The 19882-nt window shown below is 39.0% G+C and overlaps 2 protein-coding genes across 2 annotated transcripts in view; both read left to right on the plus strand.

Annotated features, from left to right (window-relative positions):
- ATF6 (activating transcription factor 6) overlaps positions 1 to 19882 on the plus strand; it is a gene marked incomplete at its 5' end in the record, with an annotated part of 198212 nt that overhangs the window by 107777 nt on the left and 70553 nt on the right. The gene's annotated exons all lie outside the window — the stretch shown is intronic.
- LOC103658259 (proteasome activator complex subunit 3-like) lies at positions 8931 to 10800 on the plus strand. Its single transcript, XM_040635961.1, has one exon. The coding sequence runs from the start codon at positions 9548 to 9550 to the stop codon at positions 10286 to 10288; it is 741 nt and encodes a 246-aa protein (XP_040491895.1). The 5' UTR covers positions 8931 to 9547; the 3' UTR covers positions 10289 to 10800.

The raw sequence follows: 19882 nt of genomic DNA on the forward strand, positions 1-19882 counted from the left end.
TGGACACTCAACCGACTGTGCCACCCAGATGCCCTTGCTCTCTTTTTTTTTTTTAACTTTATTAATCAAATTTTTTTTAAAAGATTTTATTCGTTTGAGAGAGAGAGAGACAGCCAGCGAGAGAGGGAACACAAGCAGGGGGAGTGGGAGAGGAAGAAGCAGGCTCCCAGCAGAAGAGCCTGACATGGGGCTCGATCCCAGAACGCCGGGATCACGCCCTGAGCCGAAGGCAGACGCTTAATGACTGAGCCACCCAGGTGCCCCAGTTAATCTATTTTTTTGTTAAATTTCTTTCTTTTTTTTTTTTTCCCCCCCTGAAAGACTTGGTGTTGGTGATACTGTTGTAGTTTACCTTCAGTCCCAAATTCCATGGAATGGAAATCAGAAGTAAAGGTGTAGGGGGGATGGAGGGAGGCAGGCTGAGGAGGAAACAGTTTGACCAGAAAAAAAGAGGGTATGTGTGGTGGGCATTCCCGGACAAGGCCATTCCTGGAGGGGGGGGGGCAGCAGACAGGTGGCATCTGCCTCATGCAGGGGAGGAGAGAAAGATCCCCTGGGAACCCAACGGAGGGGTCCCCCTCTTCCTAGGGCTTCCTGCCCTCCCAGGGGAAGCTATTAACAAGGATCAGCCACACCCTCAAACAGGGCTGTCCACCCACCTCTCCCTGGTTTGACTCCCCACTTTGTCCTGCCTGGAAATTGTGTGAGAGATTGGCTTCCTTTGATCCCTCTTTCTGTTGTTTTCCCATTTCAGAAGATTCTGATATGATGGGGGAAGGGGTAGAACCTACTCTCTTTTTTAGTGTTTATTCAAACTGACTATATCACATCCATTGTGATGGATGTAGTGACTTCAGCTAATGACTGGAAAGAAACTATGTAGTCTTTAATCTGACCTTTCCACATTGATATCAGATAGGAGCCGTATGAGTGGTATGTCATGAGTTCATCCAGAGGATATAATAAACATTATTTTCCTTTGTGCATGAAGTCAGTCTTTATTGTTTTCTTATAAGTATTAATAACATACAAACACAATCATATATAGATTTTAGAACAATTACATCAGCAGAGGTTTAGTAATTATTAGTAAATGTTATTGTACAAAGTTGTGGTTCTTTCTCATTTTTAGAGGAAGCCTGTTAACCTTACATTACTATATATAACAGAAGTCTGTAGATTATTAAAGAGATAAAATATTAATGATAAAATAACTTGAATTCAGATTATAAAATAGCTCAAGTCTATTCTGACGAAACAACTTCACTTAAGTCTGAGGTTTTGGGATCAGCTTTTTAGTTATAAAGTTTATCTTGCTTATTTTTTAGTAAAATAGTATTTATAGTACTCTGTCATACAGAAAGAAATGGTCAACCTAATTTCTGTGCATATATGATTGCTGATTATTTGAAAGTTTTTATCCTCTTAGAATTATTTTACCAATTTTGTGTTCAGCTTGCATTAGGAAGAATAGTGTTCTTAAGCAAAACATTTATTATTCAGATTTTACTGTAGTTCTGTGTAGTTGACTGAGTTTAAAATACAAAGCCAGGAAGGCGTACTTTCCATCTACCAAAATGAGAATCTTAATTTCATTTTGAAACAAACACTTCTATTAAGAAGGTGAATGGTAATGATAAATACCAAATCCAATTTTTTTAAAACCAGTAGTTCCGCTTTTGTTGCTTTTTAAGAAAAAAGATAAAGATGAGATACCTTTAGAGCATAAAAGGGTTCGTTCTTCAGACCTTCTAAGAATTTTTATTATCCCGAAAACTTTTATTCATGCTAAGTGTGACTATATTTAAATAATTGCTTTACTTTCATAATAAAAAAAACTCTTCCAAATTCAGCTGTCCTCAGAGAATTACTTAATCAAGAGATTTAACCAAGTTTATTGTTATTTACACAACAAAATATTTAATGAATAGCTATTATATTCCAGACCACTCACTGTAAAGAATCCAGTGATAAAACAAAGCCCTCACTTTTATGTTCGAGGGAAAAATACTAATACACAAATAAACATGTAAAGCAGTGTCAGTTTGTGATAAATGCCGTGAAGGAAAATCAGAGGCGCGCCTGGGTAGCACAGTCTGTTAAGCATTTGACTCTTGATTTCGGCTCAGGTCATGGTCTTGGGGTCGTGAGATCAAGCCCTGCACTGGGCTTTGGGCTCTGCACTCAGCGGGGAGTTTGCTTAAAATTCTCTCTCCCCCTCCCCCCACTTGTGCGCGTGCTTGTTCTCTCCCTCTCTCAAATAAATAAAATCTTAAAAGAAAGGAAAATAGTAAGAGGACAGAGAGTAATTTTAAATGAACATTGAGAAAGTACTTTCCCCCCAGGTTTGAAGCATATAAAATCTTTGGCTTATGTTTTTAAATTTTAAATTTTGGCTTTGTTGTTGGTGAAAATTAGAGAAATTAAAAACTCATTGTACGTATTTTGTATACTAACCAAAAAAATGTAGCCTCAAGTAGTGAATGTAGCATTTGTAAATGGAAGTGTCTACGGAGGAATAAAATCTTTAGTTAACCACTACTTTACTTTTAGCAGTAAAGTCTGCAGCTCATGAAATTTGTAATTCTGGAGTGGTTTCAGCGTGCGGCAGCCCCCGGGGAGCCTGCTGATACAGCCCTGAGCTACAGATTAGTATTCAGCTGTAGAAGTTTTATGCTTAGGCATTTTCTTACATCTTCCTCTCTCAGTCAGTTGAAATCTTGTATTTTTGCCAAATAAAACAAATCCCATACTAATAAGAAGCTATAAATAAACAGTAGGAGCATGAGTCAGAGCCAGCATCACCCTCATTCCTTGTGTGTACCTCTCGAGTACTCCCCAGTACGTTCACTTTGCACAAACACGCAGTCCTGCACAACTACTGTTCTGCAGAGCAACTCTGGTTATTTAAGTGCGGGCGATTTTGTAGAACTGAGCAATACTGTGACGACCAGAATTCTGGCTGTTACCACAGTCAGAAGCAGAATGTCAAATTCTGCATGCTGTTGGTGGGAAAAAGAAATCTGTTTCCTACCTTTCCTGTGTAAATCCCTGAAGAGTTCAGCCCAAAAAATCTCCAAAAGGGATTTTATAAACTGTAGCACAGTTTAGCAACTCTCCAGGGGAAAAAAAGAAAAAGATTGGTTGCTTGAGAGTCCCATCTCTTCTGCTAGTCAGGTCCTGTCTGATACATTTTATCCTATTTTACTTCATTAATTCATTTATTCATTCAGTAAATGTTCATTGAACACTTGCTATACCAGACACTGTGCTACCACAGACTGTATAAAAATGAATAAGCCAAAATCCTTGCCCTCCCAAAGTTTATTATAGTGGAGAAAAGTGACTTGTAAGTCTAAAATTACAACACTGTGATAGGAACTATAAAAGAGATACACATAGAATACTCTTAAGATTACAAATAAAACGACTACTCTTTATGAAGCATTTACGGTCCTTGCTGTTTCATGTAAGTTGTTTTATTTAATCCACTCAGCAGCTTTACGAGGTAGATACTGTTACACTAAGTCACTTGTGCCAGGAACACTAACCTCACCTGGGAAGGAGAAGGTGGTACCAGGGAGAGTTTCTTCATAAACGCTCCTTGAGTTGATTATAGAAGGGTGAATGAGTACGGTGGAGAGCGGGAGGAAGACGAGGCAATGTGGCATTTCACCCAGAGAGAGGTGAAGATAGGAAAGCCCAGGACGTGAGAGAGAACCCACTGGGAAATGCAGACTAGGTTCTGGGAACGAAAAGATGGCAGGATCCAGTCATGAAGGAGCCTGTGGGCCACGCTTAAGGAATTTGGTCCTTACCCTGCAGAAGATGGAAATATGGTCAGACGTGCATTGCAGGAAGATAACTGTGGAATTGTACAGGGTGTTAGAAGAGTGCACTTTTAAAGGAAATGATTTCTTTTAAAGGAAGAAATTCCCCAGCATTATTATTAGGCATTGTTTAAGCACATACAAACGCTGAACTAAGTTCTCGAAACATCTTACACTTGTAGATTTACATCTATAAAAACCAAAATAATTGTGGGCACCTGGGTGGCTCCGTCGGTGAAGCGTCTGCCTTCTTCTCAGGTCTGCTCGTTCCTGGGAACGAGCTCTGTGTCGGGCTCCCTGCTCAGCGGGGAGTCTGCTTCTCCCTCTCCCTGTCCCTCTGCCCTCCCGCTGCTTGTGCCTTCTCTCTCAAATAGATTAGAAGAAAAAAAAAAACTGTTTAAAAAAAACCAAAATAATTGTGTAACTTAAGTATAAATAAAATTACAAAGATAAGAAAATTAAAATCAACATGAATTTATGTAAAAGGATCATGTTTTTGGGAAAGAGTCACCAGTGACAAATGGAGTTGCTGCTCACTGTCATGGTGCAGGTTCTTTCGGTGTTTCCTGGACGTTTCCTTACCGCTGCGTACCCTCTGACAACCTCATTCTCCCTACAGATTCTGTCTTCGACCCAGTAAGAAAACTTCTGTCCTTAACAGTGTTTGGGGAGGAGGGGAGATAGGGTAACCATACCTAATAGGCTCCCCTCTCCATGATCAAATTAAAGTAGTGGTACTTGGTGGTATCATAATCATAAGAAAATATAATTATGGGCCCCCAAATTGCATGGCAGTTATAATATGACCCCAGAATATGCTTACATCAATTATTTTATCATCAAAGTGGATTCACAGAAATAATTACAGGGAACTGATGGACTCCAGTATGAGAAATGCAGAACTAGAGGATTCACTATTCATCCAGAACAGGGATTTTGTGAACAAGGAAGCCATCAGTGGCTTTGGTAGAGAGTCATTGGCCAAAGCATTTTAAAACGTCAAGAATCTAGGACCCAGAGGTCAATACATTTTTGTTAATCAGTGATCTTAGAGATCCTTGATAGTAGACATCATTGTTAACAAACTATACCGAGTATGTCATTTGTAAGATAAAGTAATATGAACTTGATGAAGACATGAAGGGGTTCAGCTGAGAAATGTATTTTTCGGCCACGGTAGCCAGTAAAGTTTGTGCTTACTTCACCTGTGCCCTGTGATACGGCCTCTAAATACTGATGATCTCAGAAATTCAAGCCAGTTTTTTTTTTTAATTACTTATATTCAGCTCTGCAGTACAGTGAGTCATTACTGATACAGAACAAGACAGTGAACAAGAAGATTATATGTTGGTTTGTTTGTGTAGAATTCACAGATCTCCATTTCACAGGGTGAAGGGGGATTTTGAAATGTTGAGGAGACTCTCCGTCAATAGTAGCGAACGTCCACTGAGCAGTTACCACGTTCAAGGCACTGTGCTGAACTCTTTACGTGGATTAACTACCTTCATCCTCAAAACAACTTGTATGAGGTCGCTATTATTATACTGCTCATTATATAGATGAAGAAAAGGAAGCACGGGGAGCTTATATAACTGAGCAGGGTCCCGTGGCTAGTAAGTAGCAAAGCCGGGGTTTGAACGCGGCGGGGTAACTGCATAGCCGTAGCCGAATGCTGGCGTGGCACTCGTCTTCATGTAAGGCATGCACAGGTCAGATTTGGAGACTGGTTCTGGAGACACTGAATTGGCAGCGACCACTGACCAGAGGGCACGGCAGCAAGTGCCTCTGTGTCGTTTATTCCTGTGCCCTTACCTGCAGCACTCTAGGAGGAAGGATGAAGGGAGGGGACGGGAGATATTTGTCCACTCTAGAAGGTGACTCTGGCAGGGTTCTCAGTGACTACATTGTAAAACTAAGCGTTGTGCTCACTGGAGGGTATTCATAAGTTGTGAATGAAGCCCTTTGGCCTAGATAACTTAAGATCCATTGCGACCTGGAGATGAGGAATTTCATAAACATAAGGGGATAAATATTACCATTCATCAGAGTCTTAATCTAGGGTTAGCCCCATTGATTATACTTCTCCTAATTTATTGACAGAAATCAGTGGGGAAATAAGTTATCTTGAAGGATCAAATTCCAATCAGTATTCTCAGTTACATTTATATCTGAGAGTTGACACAACAGTGGCTTAGAATAATTCTACAAATGGAACTCATACATAGGACCACAGAATCCTTCAGGGACATAGTTTCAGGGCTGGAGGATATTTAAAGGATAAATCAATCCACAAATCTGTAGGTATTCCTAAAATTAAAGTGATGTGTCATTATTGGCATCAGTACACGCTGAACCCTGCTGGACTGTGGAGAAAGGAGAAACTGACCTGAACAAGACAACACTCCACACAGCTGTTCCCAGCCTTCCTCCTCCTGTTAGCACTCTGTTAATTTCATGGGTTGAATTAAAGCATGCAAGTGCATCAAATAATTTTAAAAAACAACTGCAGATTGCTGGTGGTCAGTGGGGAAAGAAAAATTAGGAGCTGCCATTTTCCAACGAACTGCTGCTCTCATTAACAAGGACAAGAAACATGAATAAATAAAATTCTTAAATCACACTATAAAAAAGAGCAGCTGAGCCCGCCAAAGGATTTTTATCCTATTATCAGACAGTGAAAGAAAATAATTTCATATAAATGGTCAGTGTCATAAGTAGAAAGTAAGTCCCCACTTTTTTAAAAGAGCAACTAGAAATATTTTCTCTTTGAAAATAAGTAACCATTTGATAAACCATATATAACATTGAGGATGTTTTTCACATTAAAGAGAACTTCCATAGTAGCTCCCTTGTAATGTTTTATAGCTAAAGTTACGAAGTAAATCAAGATACGGGAAAACTGTGGTCATGTTTCAAGATTTGATTTTCCTTTCCTATTTGATTACCGTATCTAAATTCCCATAACTTGAAAGTAAATTTGCATGTATAAAAATGTATGTATATCCAAGTAATCTCTTAGGAGAAGTTTAAGTATAAGTAGAAATTCTTTCCCTAACCAAAAAAAAAAAAAAAAAAAATTAATATCAAAATCTGCCTTTTCTCATCTCTAACACATCCAAAACTATCACCATGTACTGTAATTATACTTCCTAAAACTCTCTAGAGTCTTCTCTCCAGCCCCATTGCCATTACTCTGAATGAGGCATGCTTTATCATTTGGGTTAAATCAGCAGGATCTCATCCTTTATTCTCCCTGTCATACCCACCTCACCGCTGAAGTCATCCATCTGTGTGTGTGTGTGTGTGTGTGTGTGTGTGTTTCCCCTCCTGCCTGAATCCCTTCGTGTGTGTGTGTGTGTGTGTGTGTGTGTGTTTCCCCTCCTGCCTGAATCCCTTCGTTGGCTTTTATTAAAACCAACTTCCTTATCATGGCAAACAGGGCCCTGCCTCCATGAGCTGGTCCTTGCTTACTTTTCCTGCCTCAGTTGCTGCCACTTTCCCTGATACCTTAAGATCCAACTTACCAGGAATTTCCCAGTAACCCCCCCCTCCACTCCCCATACAGCCATAGTACATACATACCTTTATCCAAACATGTGTCTTTGAAAACATAATTCCCTCCACCACATCCTGCTTTGTCACATTCCAAGACGCGTAGTGATCTAAACACAGAAATTTCAGCCCCTAATTGGGGCCAAACACAGTTGACTTGAATACAACTTAAATTGCTAGTTTGTTAGTATAGTTATCTTACTGTGATACATGTGTACTTGAAGCTGTGATGCATTCCCCAGTTCCTGCCTCAAAACTAAAGAATTTAGGGGTGCTTGGGTGGCTCAGTAGGCTAGGCGTCTGCCTTCATTCAGCTCAGGGCATGATCTCCAGGTCCTGGAATCGAGCTCCACGTTGGGCTCCCAGCTCATCAGGCAGTCTGTCTCTCTCTTTCCCTCTGCCTCTCCCCCTCCCTTTGCCTCTCCCCCAGCTTGTGCTCTCTCTCAAATGAATAAATAAAATCTTAAAAAAAACAAATTAAATAATTTATTTTTCAACTGCTGGAAGTCCTGCCAAACAGCCCTGTTCAGGAATTGCCTTGTCCCCAGCTCAGGACAACTGTGAAGGCGCTTTCCTGGTTTCCCATGGGGTCAGCCGAGGCTCTGAGATTGCATCAGTGCCTAACTTCTCCCTCTGTTCTCATTCTTCTCACAGGACCTTTCTTGAGAACACTCCCTGATAAACCTCCTATAAGCAATCTCGGTCTGCTTCCTGGGGAGACCAACCTGTAACATCTTTGTCTTGTTGATACTTTCTTTTTTGTTCTAGATCTTGTGAAATTATGGTTTGCTAAAATCTTATGAATTCAAGGTCATTTCATCAGACATGTATTGAGCACCTGCTCCATGCTGGGCCTTGTGCCACATGCGATGGCAACAAATTAAGACTTGACCCATGTCCTAAAGAAGTTCATATTCCAACTGAGGTGACAGTTACATTCAGAACTATACTGTAGCATCTTTAGAATAATCCTTTTTTGAACTAAACTTCAACAATTTAAGTATAAAATCAAAGGCATGCCCTGTGGTGTTGCAGAGAACAAAAGAAAAGTATCTCAGGGAAATGAAAATAAATGGAGTGAAATTTTAGAAGGTTATAGAATTTATATTTATGATTCTGGAATTCTTTAGGGAAAAGGTAGTTTTTTTCACTTTTTATTTTGAAACGAGTTCAAGCTTCAGAAAAGTTAAAACTAATACTGAACTCCCATACACCTTTATACAGATTCATGAATTTTTAACATTTCTCCACATGCTTTAACATTCTTTATACACATATACTTGCACACTGTTTTTGCGAACCATCTAAGAATAGGTTAAATACGTCGCGTCATTTTATCCCTTAATACTGTAGTGTGTATTTAAAAAAAAAAGGATATTCACTTCTGTAACTACAATATAGTTACCAAATTCAGGATATTTGATACTTTAATCTTACAGTCCAGATTCAAATTGTTAATTATCCCAAAGAAGATGAGATTTAAGAAGAATCCTAGAATTTACCATTTGTAACTCAGACTAAAAATTGTATTAAGTAAGCCACAGAAGAGCTCAGAACTTTACTGACTTGATTAAAATACCATAGTGAAGGGGGAACTTCTGACTCCGTAAGGGGAAAGCGTGGATACGCCCAAGTTACCAGTAAAGGTGTGACTTCTGGCTCTCCAGAAGTGAGCCTTACTCTGGAGAGCTCATTTCTCGAGGTGCCTTTCAAAAGAGACTGTGTGTCCGGCTCCAGGGATTGTGGATTTCCTTGAGCTCCTTTGTAAAGTACATCGACTTGTTGTTGCTAGGTCTTCACGGTGCTTAAGTTTAACGAGGTTCTTTGGAGCCATCAGTCCTGCTCAGGCTTCTGGCCGAGAGGCCGGGAGGTGGTGTAGGGGGCCAGGTGCAGCTCGGGCGAGCTGGATCCACAGAGACGCCTCTCCCCACCCCGACTCGTGCAGGAAGCAGGGCCGCCTGGCTGGGGCGTCGCTGGGTGGGCGGGTTCCGCATGCGGCTCCCTTCTTCCCGCACGGGCCGCTGGGACTCTGGGACGTCATTTCCGTTGTGGCTGGGCGTGGTCTGTTGGGAGTTGGCGGTGGCGGCGGAAGCCCAAGTCTACCCTGCGGCAGTGGGGGAAACCCCGGGTGTTGTCCGCGCCAACGCTCCTCGCCCTTGGACGTCATGGCTTCGCCGCTGAAGCTGGAGCAGGACGTGCAGGGGAAGGTGGATTCATTTCGGGCCCGCATCGCACAGGAGGCCGAGGATCTGGTGTCCACCTTCTTCCCTCAGAAGCTGTCGGAGCTGGATAGTCGGGTCCAGGAGCTCCGCCTGCAGGACCTGTCCAGAATTCGTTCGGTGCCGGCCCTGGAGCTCCCCGCCATGCCCGACACCGCGGGAGACCGGCCCAACCGGGACCCGCCGCCTCTGCAGGCCCAGCCCTCGGTCAAAGTGCTGGCACTGCCAGGGGGCGAGGGACAGCTGCTGAGGAGCAACCAGCATCTGGTGGAGCTGATTGAGCGGGTAAAACCTGAGATCGAGCTGCTGAGAGAGAAATGCAACACGGTGCGGATGTGGGTGCAGTTGCTCATCCCGAAGGTGGAGGACGGCAACAACTTCGGAGTGTCTATCCAGGAGGACACCGTGGACCAGCTGTGGACAGTGGAGAGCACCGCAGCCTCCTACCTGCGCCGCTTCTCCACCTACTACAACACCAGGGCCAAGTTGGTGTCCAAGATAGTGAAGTACCCCCAGGTGGAAGATTATCGCCGCACTGTAGCCGAGGTCGACGAGAACGAGTATCTGAGTGTGCGCCAGATCCTGCTGCATGTGCGGAACCAGTACGCCACCTTGCACGACGTGATCCTCAAAAACATCGAGAAGATCAAAACCCCTCGGAGTACCAACACTGACAACCTCTACTGAGAACCTTTCTCCGCCCCTCTTTCCTTCCGGAGGTGGCCGAACTGTGTAGGCAGCCAAAAGCGGTTATTAATGACTCTGCAGGCGATGGAGCGACTGGAAATGTGCGTTATGTTTAGTGACACTTTCATACAGCTTTAGCCTCACGCTGAATACTTTCGGTGTAGTTATTTGCTTTTTCTTTCGCCGAAAGGATGGGGACGGACCGCCTAGTAGAAGGTGGTAGGGTTGGCCAAGAAGGACGGCTATTTTTAAAAGTAGTTTTGTAGATGAATGTTGGCCAAGGTTTCTTTTTTATGGCATTGGTGACATTGAATGGTTTTAGGGGTTACTCAAAGAAAAACCTAAAGTTTAAAAGAAAATTAAATGATATCTTTCCTAAGATTCTGCTATATGTTACTTTGTTCAAACCTCAGAAATCCTCCTTTTACCACCATCATTTGTTTCTTGAAAGGAAAGGAGTTTAAAGGGATGTGTCTTAGGTCATTGTATGTCTCCGGTTTGGCAGATTGAAATAAAACTTGGTTTTAACATTTTTTGATGTACTAAGTGTGCTTATCTGAATGGTCATCTTCAGATGTATAGGATTTCTGTCTTCATTTGGACTCATACTCTTGATATTTTTCAGCTCTGATGGGTAAGAAAAATGAGCATGTAAAGAGTAACAGATCTTCATTGTTCTAAAGAAATGGGCAGCCATACCTCCCTTAGAATGAAGAGGAACCTGTGAAAACCTCTTCCTTGCACAACTTTCTACCATCTCTGCATCTTTGGGTTTCCTTTCACACAGCTTAGAATTTCATCTGTGTATTCATTTATCTCATAAGTTCCTGCTAAATCCTTTAAGCTTTGTATCACCTTTTTTTCTCGATTGAATTTCATCTCCCTTCCTTTTGTCTCAAGGTATTTCTTACGACCTCTCTTTCGAATTTGTCTCACATTATATGAATTACTGTTAAATTTAAAGATTCTAAAATGTGACTTTGAGTTTTTTCCTCCTGCTTTTGCTGCCTGGTTGAGAGGAAACCATTATCTTTTCAGCGATGTTCTGTACTGTTGATATTTTTCCAGTCCAGCCTTTCCAGATTTGAGTTGCAGGTAAAGTGAATTATTGCACTCTGAGTCACCTCACGCATTAGAGGGAATTTCCTGCTTCTGATGTGATGAATCCTTTGTCCATCATGGCTTTTGTTCAGAATTTTATATTTTCTGGTAATAAATATACTTTAGTCAGCTGAAGTATGTCTATTCAGAACACCTTTTGTAGTATTAATATTATTCGAGGATCTTCATCACTCAGAAACACCACGTGTGGAAGTTATGTAATAGCACACTTAGAAAAAGCACGAGTGGGAATTATTTTTGATATTTTTATATACAGGAATGAGATTATTTCTGTGCACAATGGATAGCTTGGTCTCTTTTTCCCATTCAACTAACAACTTGTGCCCTGAATCCTCATAATATTTTTGAAACTATATGCATACGTAAGTTATGATCTTAATCTTAATATTTTGTAGTAATACTTTCACGCAGCAAATTATTTCTCAAATGAGTTTTTGGTGGGAAAATTATGAGGGATTAAATTCATTTTTTGTGAGAGATGAAAATGTATTTCCCATTGAAATTTCTTTACTACGTAAGATCCTCTGAAACGAGGTGACCGTATAAAAGAGTCCGGTATCTGTTTTAAAACGTATTTGTAATTCAACCTTTTTTCTTTTTTTTAAATAATATCTTTGTAAGGATATACTTCTTGCTATAAATGCAGTTACATTCTGAACTTGTTATGGATAAGGTCAAAACATGAATAATTTCATTTTTTCTTTCCCCATTTAATGAGTGAAATCACTTCTGAAATGAGACTTTTTCTTCAGTAGTTTCTCTTCAAATGTGTTTTGGTTGCCAAGGGTGCAAACCAGCGTGAACCTTTATGTACAGACTTCACTCTACATGCTGTTACAAAACATTTTCTATTTATCAGCAAGAATTGTTTAAAATGTAACACAGAGATGTTTTCTTTTGCATGTTTCTTAGATGAGATATATTTCTGAGTTTGAACTATACCACGTTATTTATGGTGGGTAGTTTTTTGTTTTTCTAAGGTGGTAGGGATACCCATTAGGTTTTCCTGAGGTTGGTGTCAGTGTCTGTCTATCACATGATTCCTGGCATCTTTTTGCTTTCATTTTCCTTATCTGTTTCACCTGAAGAAGTGAAAAGACATTTCTCCATGAGGAAAGTGAGTTAGGACATAAAATTCTGTTGCAGTCACCTTTGATTTTTAAAATTTTATTTATAGTTTTATCTAGAAAATGCACCTTGGGCCTGTTCTTACAGAATATTTTTCTATTCTTTTTTTTTTTTTTAAGATTTTATTTATTTATTTGACAGAGAGAGGCAGCCAGCGAGAGAGGGAACACAAGCAGGGGGAGCGGGAGAGGAAGAAGCAGGCTCCCAGCGGAGGAGCCTGATGCGGGACTCGATCCCAGGACCCTGGGATCACGCCCTGTGCCAAAGGCAGACGCTTAACGACTGAGCCACCCAGGCGCCCCGAATATTTTTCTATTCTAACCTATATAGATTAGAAAGATTTGTAAACCGGTTTAGTAGAAACTTTATTTTCAAAGTAAACTGAAAAGTGATACCGAGGTAAAACAAGTTTATTCTTTCGTTGAACTTCTGAAAAGACTGTCTTTCAAATCTGACTTTAAACAGCAGCAGCAGCAGCAGCAGCAACAACAAAAGAAATGGTGCGATTGAAAAACCTGTTTGCATTTGGCATGTCCCCTCAAGAGTTCTCTTTATTTCCCTTGTAAGGTGGTGTATCCGAATCTCAAAAGTGCCAGGAACCTACATCAGTTCATACAATTTGGCAGGCATTTAATTGCACACAAGTTAGTAATAGACGATGTAAGGGAAGTCCAAACTTGCTTCGTTTTCAAGCATAGTTAATCTTCTAAGGTTTAAAATATCTGTTGCATGCATGATATAACTATCATCTTTTGCTTGTTCCTTCTACTCTGAAGCTGTCAAACCGCCACATTGAAACAGATTGTCTCTAACACCCAGGCATGCCTTTTACTAAGAAAATAGGCTTGTTCTTTGTAGTGAAGCGTTTTTGGTATTTGCATTTCCCCCCGTTCTAACAATGTATGAAACCAAACTGGATCTAGAATGCTTTTATAAAGCCCTTTCTGCAAAAATTAGACCCTTTGTGATTTTCCCCTTTCTCGCAAATGGTTGCAAAAGCTCTTAAAATAATAGACTTATTTTAGTTTGATATATATTATTTGCTTACTAGTACTTACAGCTCCATTTTTGTTCCTTTTAAAAAGACTGCTGAATTGAGAAAGCATGTTTTGATGTTTTAGTCTTAAAAAATAGTTTTAAAAACTTACTTGGGTTTAAATAATTTTAGTTTTAAATTCCTTTTGTAATTTGTGAAAGCTACTAACTCAAATTTAATTGGAAACTTGGAAATTGGTAGATCTGGCTTTTAGAAATGAATGAAAATACCTTTCTTAAATCATATAAATGATGTAGAAGAGGCTTAATTTTAAAGTTCTTGAACTTGGAGCTTAGAGGGTTTTTAAAAAATTACTGAATTGTTTATAAATTCCTGGGTTGTTCAAGGAAACAATTTTTATAGTTTTTATGAAGTTTTCACGTGTCTACAGAATTCTTACCAAATGGCCTTACCATTAATAGATAACTGTGTGATCAGTTTTAAAGTTTAAAAGAACTATCTTAATGCTTAGAAATTTGGAAAAATAAACGGAGAAATTAACCATAACCCTCTAGGTTAAAATTACTGAAATGTGTATGTAGGTTTCATGTATTTTAAAGAATACTTAAGTGTTTTTAAATCATTGCAAATTCATTATGCATATTTCTGTAGAGGATAAGCATTTGTATTTAAACCCAATCTTACCAATATTATAATTTCATTTGATACTCCAGATTCAGATAGCAACAGATAACCCCCTTTCATTCTGTTTTTCAGGGATCCTTAAAGCTCTGTCACTAAGTGTGAGAATATTTGTCTGAATCAGGGATTTTGATTAGAGTGTGGAAAATAGAGATTTGGTAGTCAGGAGGACATGTGCCGAGATGACTGGGAGAATGTCGAGGTATTTAGATTAGGATTTTACTCCGCTGTTGGGTTGGTGGGGCTCCATATGGCATTAGCAAAATAGCTGTAATTTATTATTTAGTGCTTATCCCCCCCCAAGAAAAGCATATTAATTACTTGTTTAAAATATGTATATGAGAAAGCAATTACATTATTTTATACTGATGAGATGAGTTATTCCTGCTTGCATGATTTGTTATGAGTAGGAGGGACTCCTACTTCCTCTGTCAACATTTAAACATTTCTGAAAGATCCTATTGTGCACTGACATCAAGGCATTTTTTAGAAATTACTGATCTGTTTGAAGAAAACAAAGGACTCAGTCAGTTAAGAAACAGGTGCTGGACCACCCTTGTTCTCTGCATTGGAACACTGTGCTGCTAGCTGCTAACACATGAGTATATGCCCCCACCTTGAACTGAAATTGTCCATGGGAAGCAGAATATACATTTAGAAGTTTCACGACTTAAGTTTTCATCAACAGTAATAGGTGCTTTATATTAAATGACCATACCTTTGTCTCTTGTTTTCTTTATTGTGCTAATAAGTCTTTTTTTAAAAGATTTTATTTATTTATTTGAGAGAAAGCATGCACCAGCAGGGGGAGGGGCAGAGGGGGAAGAAAAAGGACAAGCTGAGTCCATGCTGAGCATGGAGCCCAACGCCAGCCTTATCTTCTGACCCCAAAATCATGACCAGAGCCGAAATCAAGAGTTGGTCGCTGGTCAGTTGGTCGCTTAACCAACTGAGCCACCCAGGTGCTCCCTATTGTGCTGAGTCTTCAAGTTCCTAAAGGTCAGTTAGCAGAATTTTGTCAGCGAAGCTTAGTGAGCCCAGTCACTCACATTGAAAATGTCCGGGTAGTAAGCTAAATTTAATGAATTCTCATCTAGAGAATGTCAAGTGTTATTTTTACTCATTCATGAAAAGCTAGCAGGCACTGATGAACGGGAGGTGAACCTACAATCAGAATTTGGTTCCTTTCACAATTTGGCCGTTTGTTTTAGCTTTGTTATTTAAGCTATTACAAAGTTTTACAACCTTATGTTGGAAACTATAACATTTGCTTCAAATACTGTTGCTTTCCAAGTATAAAGCATTTTGAAATTGTTGAATATAGTTTTCAATTTGAATTTTTTGAAATTGAGAGATGTACTTTCACCCCTGTTAATTTTACAGATGGAGAAATTCAGACCCAGAGAGATATAGTTTCACAACTCATGTGACTAAACAAAGTCTAGAAGCCAAATCATCTTCCATTTCAGGCTAGCACTCTTTTCACTGCACTACACTATCTCCCTATTATCACTGAATGAGATTATGTTAAAAGAGAGTTCTTCTAGAAACATGCAAACTAGTAGCATTCCTCAAATTAACATGTTCTTATGATGTTGTTGTGTTAGTTATTCTGCAAAATTTAAGAGCAATTGAAATGTTTCTAAACCTGTAATATTTTTACTTAAAGATTGTGTAAAGAAAAAAAATTTAAATCTCTAAATTTATGTTAAATGTAATTTGTTTATTGGGAATATTAAGAATGATTATGATTCTTACTAAACAAAACCTAGCAGTCTCAGTAGCCCCAATTTCCTATCCTTCTGAAGAAGACTTATTCTATACCATCAGCAGTGCCTTTTGTGTTAGAGGATGGTGCTGTTAGAGCGTTTGGGGACAGACCAGGAGAAGTATGTTACAAGAGTTTGTTTTTTCACATGTATGGATTTCAAATTTCCTGCTGACCAACTCTGCCAACCCTAATCTTTACCACCAGAGAATTGCTAAGTGGAGTTGTTATGGTGTTACGGCTGCTGTTCCTGATAACCTACAGACTAAAGGTGGGGGGGAAGCAGAAGAGCTGTAGTGTTTTGTTGGGGAGGAAGCCCGAAAGGGCCATTTCCCAAAACAGGTTTATCCTCTAGCGCTGCCCTGTGTTCAGTACAGTAGATACTCGTCTTCAGGTGAAACTGGACATTGAGACGTGTAAGTATTAAAAGGCACACGAGAGTTTGAAGACTTAGTATAAAGAAAAAGAGTAAACTGTCTTAGTTTTTATGTCGATTACATGTTAAATAATGATAATCTGGCTATACTGTGTTAAATAAAGTAGATTATTAAAATTTAACATGTTTCTTTTTACTTTTTAATTGTATACTAGAAAGTTTAAAGTTAAGTTACCTCTATGTATAAAGTTAGCACTCTATGAGAGCTAAGATTTCTAAGGTATTTGGGATGAGCCTTGAAACTGAAACAGAACTTTCTACGGTGGTATATTATGGAGACATGGTATTTCATTAAGTGTGGACTTTTTGATTTTTAGTACAATTTTTATTAGTTTGCCATCCGGTTCATAATGTACAATTCAGTAAAAGCCATTCAGGGAGAGGCTAAACTTTGTGAACCAAGCCTCTTTGGACTCCAACTTGATTTTGGAACTTGGAATGCCTGAAGGAGTGGATGGCTAGGATGCCCCATAAACATGCCTTCTAAACAGCATGTCTGTTACCCAGACTTTTGGGGGAAAGCCTAGACTACTGGTAACCTGTATGGCTACGTCAGGGCTGCTTTGTATGCTTTAGAAACCAAAGAGATGGTAAGTTTGGCATCTTATTATAAAAATCGAGACACTTAAAAACTGTTTTTATGTGGGTGAAAGAATAATGTACCCCTGGTACCTACAGATACCTCCAGGAGAAGTCAGGCTGTCCCGCAAGGAGTAATGTTTGAACACTCAAATCCCCATAATTCCACTGAATTTCCATAATATGGTTTCTTTATATTATTTTTATGTCTGTGTATATCCTCTGTAAGTTCCTTGAGAACAGTGAGGAGTTTTTTATTCACTCTTTTGGGGTTTTGCCTATAGTAAATTTCTAAAGTATTCTGAATTAAATTGAACTAAACCAAAACTAGTTCAAACTACAGAAAATTGTTTCTCCTTTTTCTCCTAAGACATGTGGTCGATAAATGAGGCACTTTGCTACAATTGAACATGTATGTGGATGTGTACCCAGAAATGTGTGACAACAGACTTAGGTATGAGGCACCTAAAAATTGGATTCAGAAGTAAACAGAGGCCAGTTTCTGGCTTCTAATTAAACTTTTTCATGTCACAATAATATGTATGTTTTAAAGTACTCCTGGCAGCTCTCCTTCGATTCTCCCAGTAATTTCTTTAAGCCTGTTCACCCGGCGACAGCTGCAAGTTATTCCAAACATCTGCACCAAATCCCCACTGAAAACAGCTCTCTCACCCCATTAACACACCAGTAATTCCTTATTACTTTTCTAGACACAAGTTATGGAGAAATAAGTCTAGTATATCAAAGAGGGAAGAATCCTGAAAATTGTTTCTCAGACTGTCTGTACTCACGTACATAACGCTTTACCTTCCAGATTTTTCTACTTAGAAAGTTAGTTTCTTTAGTGCTTGAACATTAACATAGTTTGTTAAATAGTTAAGAAGGAATTCTTTAGATTTTATTAAGTTTTATTTGCTAATGAATATAAAGACTTAAAACATTTTCATAAAAATTATTTCATGGGGCGGCTCAGTCGGTTAAGCGTCTGCCCTCGGCTTAGGTCCTGATCCCATCAGGCTCCCTGCTTGGCAGGCAGCCTGCTGCTCCCTCTCCCTGCTTGTGCTCTCTCTCTCCCTCTCTCTCTGTCTCTCTAATAAGAAATAAAATCTTTTAAAAAAATTCTGCCTAGAAAATAAATTTGAAATTTTTAGTATTATTCACAGTAGTGCTGTGTTAAATTAACTGAAACATACGTTTATATAAGAGACAGATTGATGTTTCTTTTAATGAATTAATGCCAGAATATCTTTTATTTTATTTATTCTCTTTGAAACTTCACGAATTTCTAACCTAAATTTACTCTGAAATTTTTAGCTATGCTGTGAGATTAATGGCTCATTTATTTTCTTAAAGATAAAATCTTGATCTCTTCTCAGTAACTTCAAGAGGCATTATGACTTTATTAAACCCTAAAATTGTACTGATCCATTGACTAACATATCCTGAGGATTTGTTGATCTGTCGTTTTGTTCAAGCGTATATGAAACTATTTCTATACATGTTTTTGGGATCACAGTATAATGCATTTACTAACTGATGTTTGGGAATATTTTTGTTGTGTAATCTTAGTAACATTGATATGATGTTTAGTACAAAATTAGAGTAGACAGACCACTATGTCAACTGCTCATACATTAGTCTTTTATATATATATTTAAATAAATAAATAAATATTAAATAAATAAATAAATAAATATTTTAATTAAGTTAATTGTTCACCCAACGTGGGGCTTGAAATCACAACCCCAAGATCAAGAGTCACATACCCTACTGACTGAGCCAGCCGGGTGCCCCTGTTCTGTCCTATATTAATTAAACAAACATTACCCTTACCTATTATAAAACAAGTTTTCCTAGTTGTCATGCACATGAATTATATGTATGTACTTATGTAATTTTTAAAGCCAGTTAGTCTCGAATGACTAAGATGTATTCTTCAGTCTCAACCTTCCCCCCTCCCCAGTATACTTAAGTCTGTTTTAGGTGAGCCAAAAATTGGGTTTATATTCATGGTTTGGCAGTACTATTGTGGGTAGCAGACAGCGGCTGTGTTTTGCTTCTAGATTTGAACTTGCTCTTGGATCATTTTAAATAGCTAAGTTATATACTCACCTGAAGGTTGGTGGTGTAAAACTACGGTACAGGAATTTTAACTTTATTTTACATTGGTGAGATTTTTATATTTTATAGTCTGAGAGTTGTCAGGTCATACTCTGATCAGTCTTTGATTTTCTGCCCGTTAGTAGAGTCATACATGTATTTCATCCCACTTAACAATTCTCGATTCTCTTCAGGAAAAGGTATATCCTGGGAGCTGTGGAAATAAATAATAGATTCAGAGATTTATAAAACAATTTCCATAACCCATGACTTAAAACATGTAAGAATAATTACTAATATGTATGTAAGGCTGCCTATATCTGTTTTGACTTTAACACTTTAGTATGTGCCTATGTTAGAATTGTTTATGCAAGTGCATTTTGGGGTCCTGTCAATAATATTGAAATACTTCTCTATATTCATGTGAAATTACTTCAGTTTACCTTCATTTACAATCATCCCTAGTTCTTACTTTCATATAATTACCTGTCATTCGTATAAATTAGAGGCTATAAGGATTATCTGTGATGACCATTTTTCCCCAGTATATTTGGCATCATGGTCTTACATGATTCAGAGTGAGGTTGATGGTAGCGCCTGCTTCCTGATCACACACCAAAAAACACCCAGACGTACACAGGGAGAGAGCAGAAATTTCATATTATAGATAAACATGACCCGATAGATAGTATGTTTATGATGTTGTTGATGGATCTTGATTTCCTTTTATTTAGGGACATCCCAGAAACCTACCCGTGTAGTGGACAGCTTCCGGTACTCTTA

This window comes from Ursus maritimus, unplaced genomic scaffold, assembly GCF_017311325.1.
Source record: "Ursus maritimus isolate PB19 unplaced genomic scaffold, ASM1731132v1 scaffold_2, whole genome shotgun sequence".
Lineage (NCBI taxonomy): Eukaryota > Metazoa > Chordata > Mammalia > Carnivora > Ursidae > Ursus > Ursus maritimus.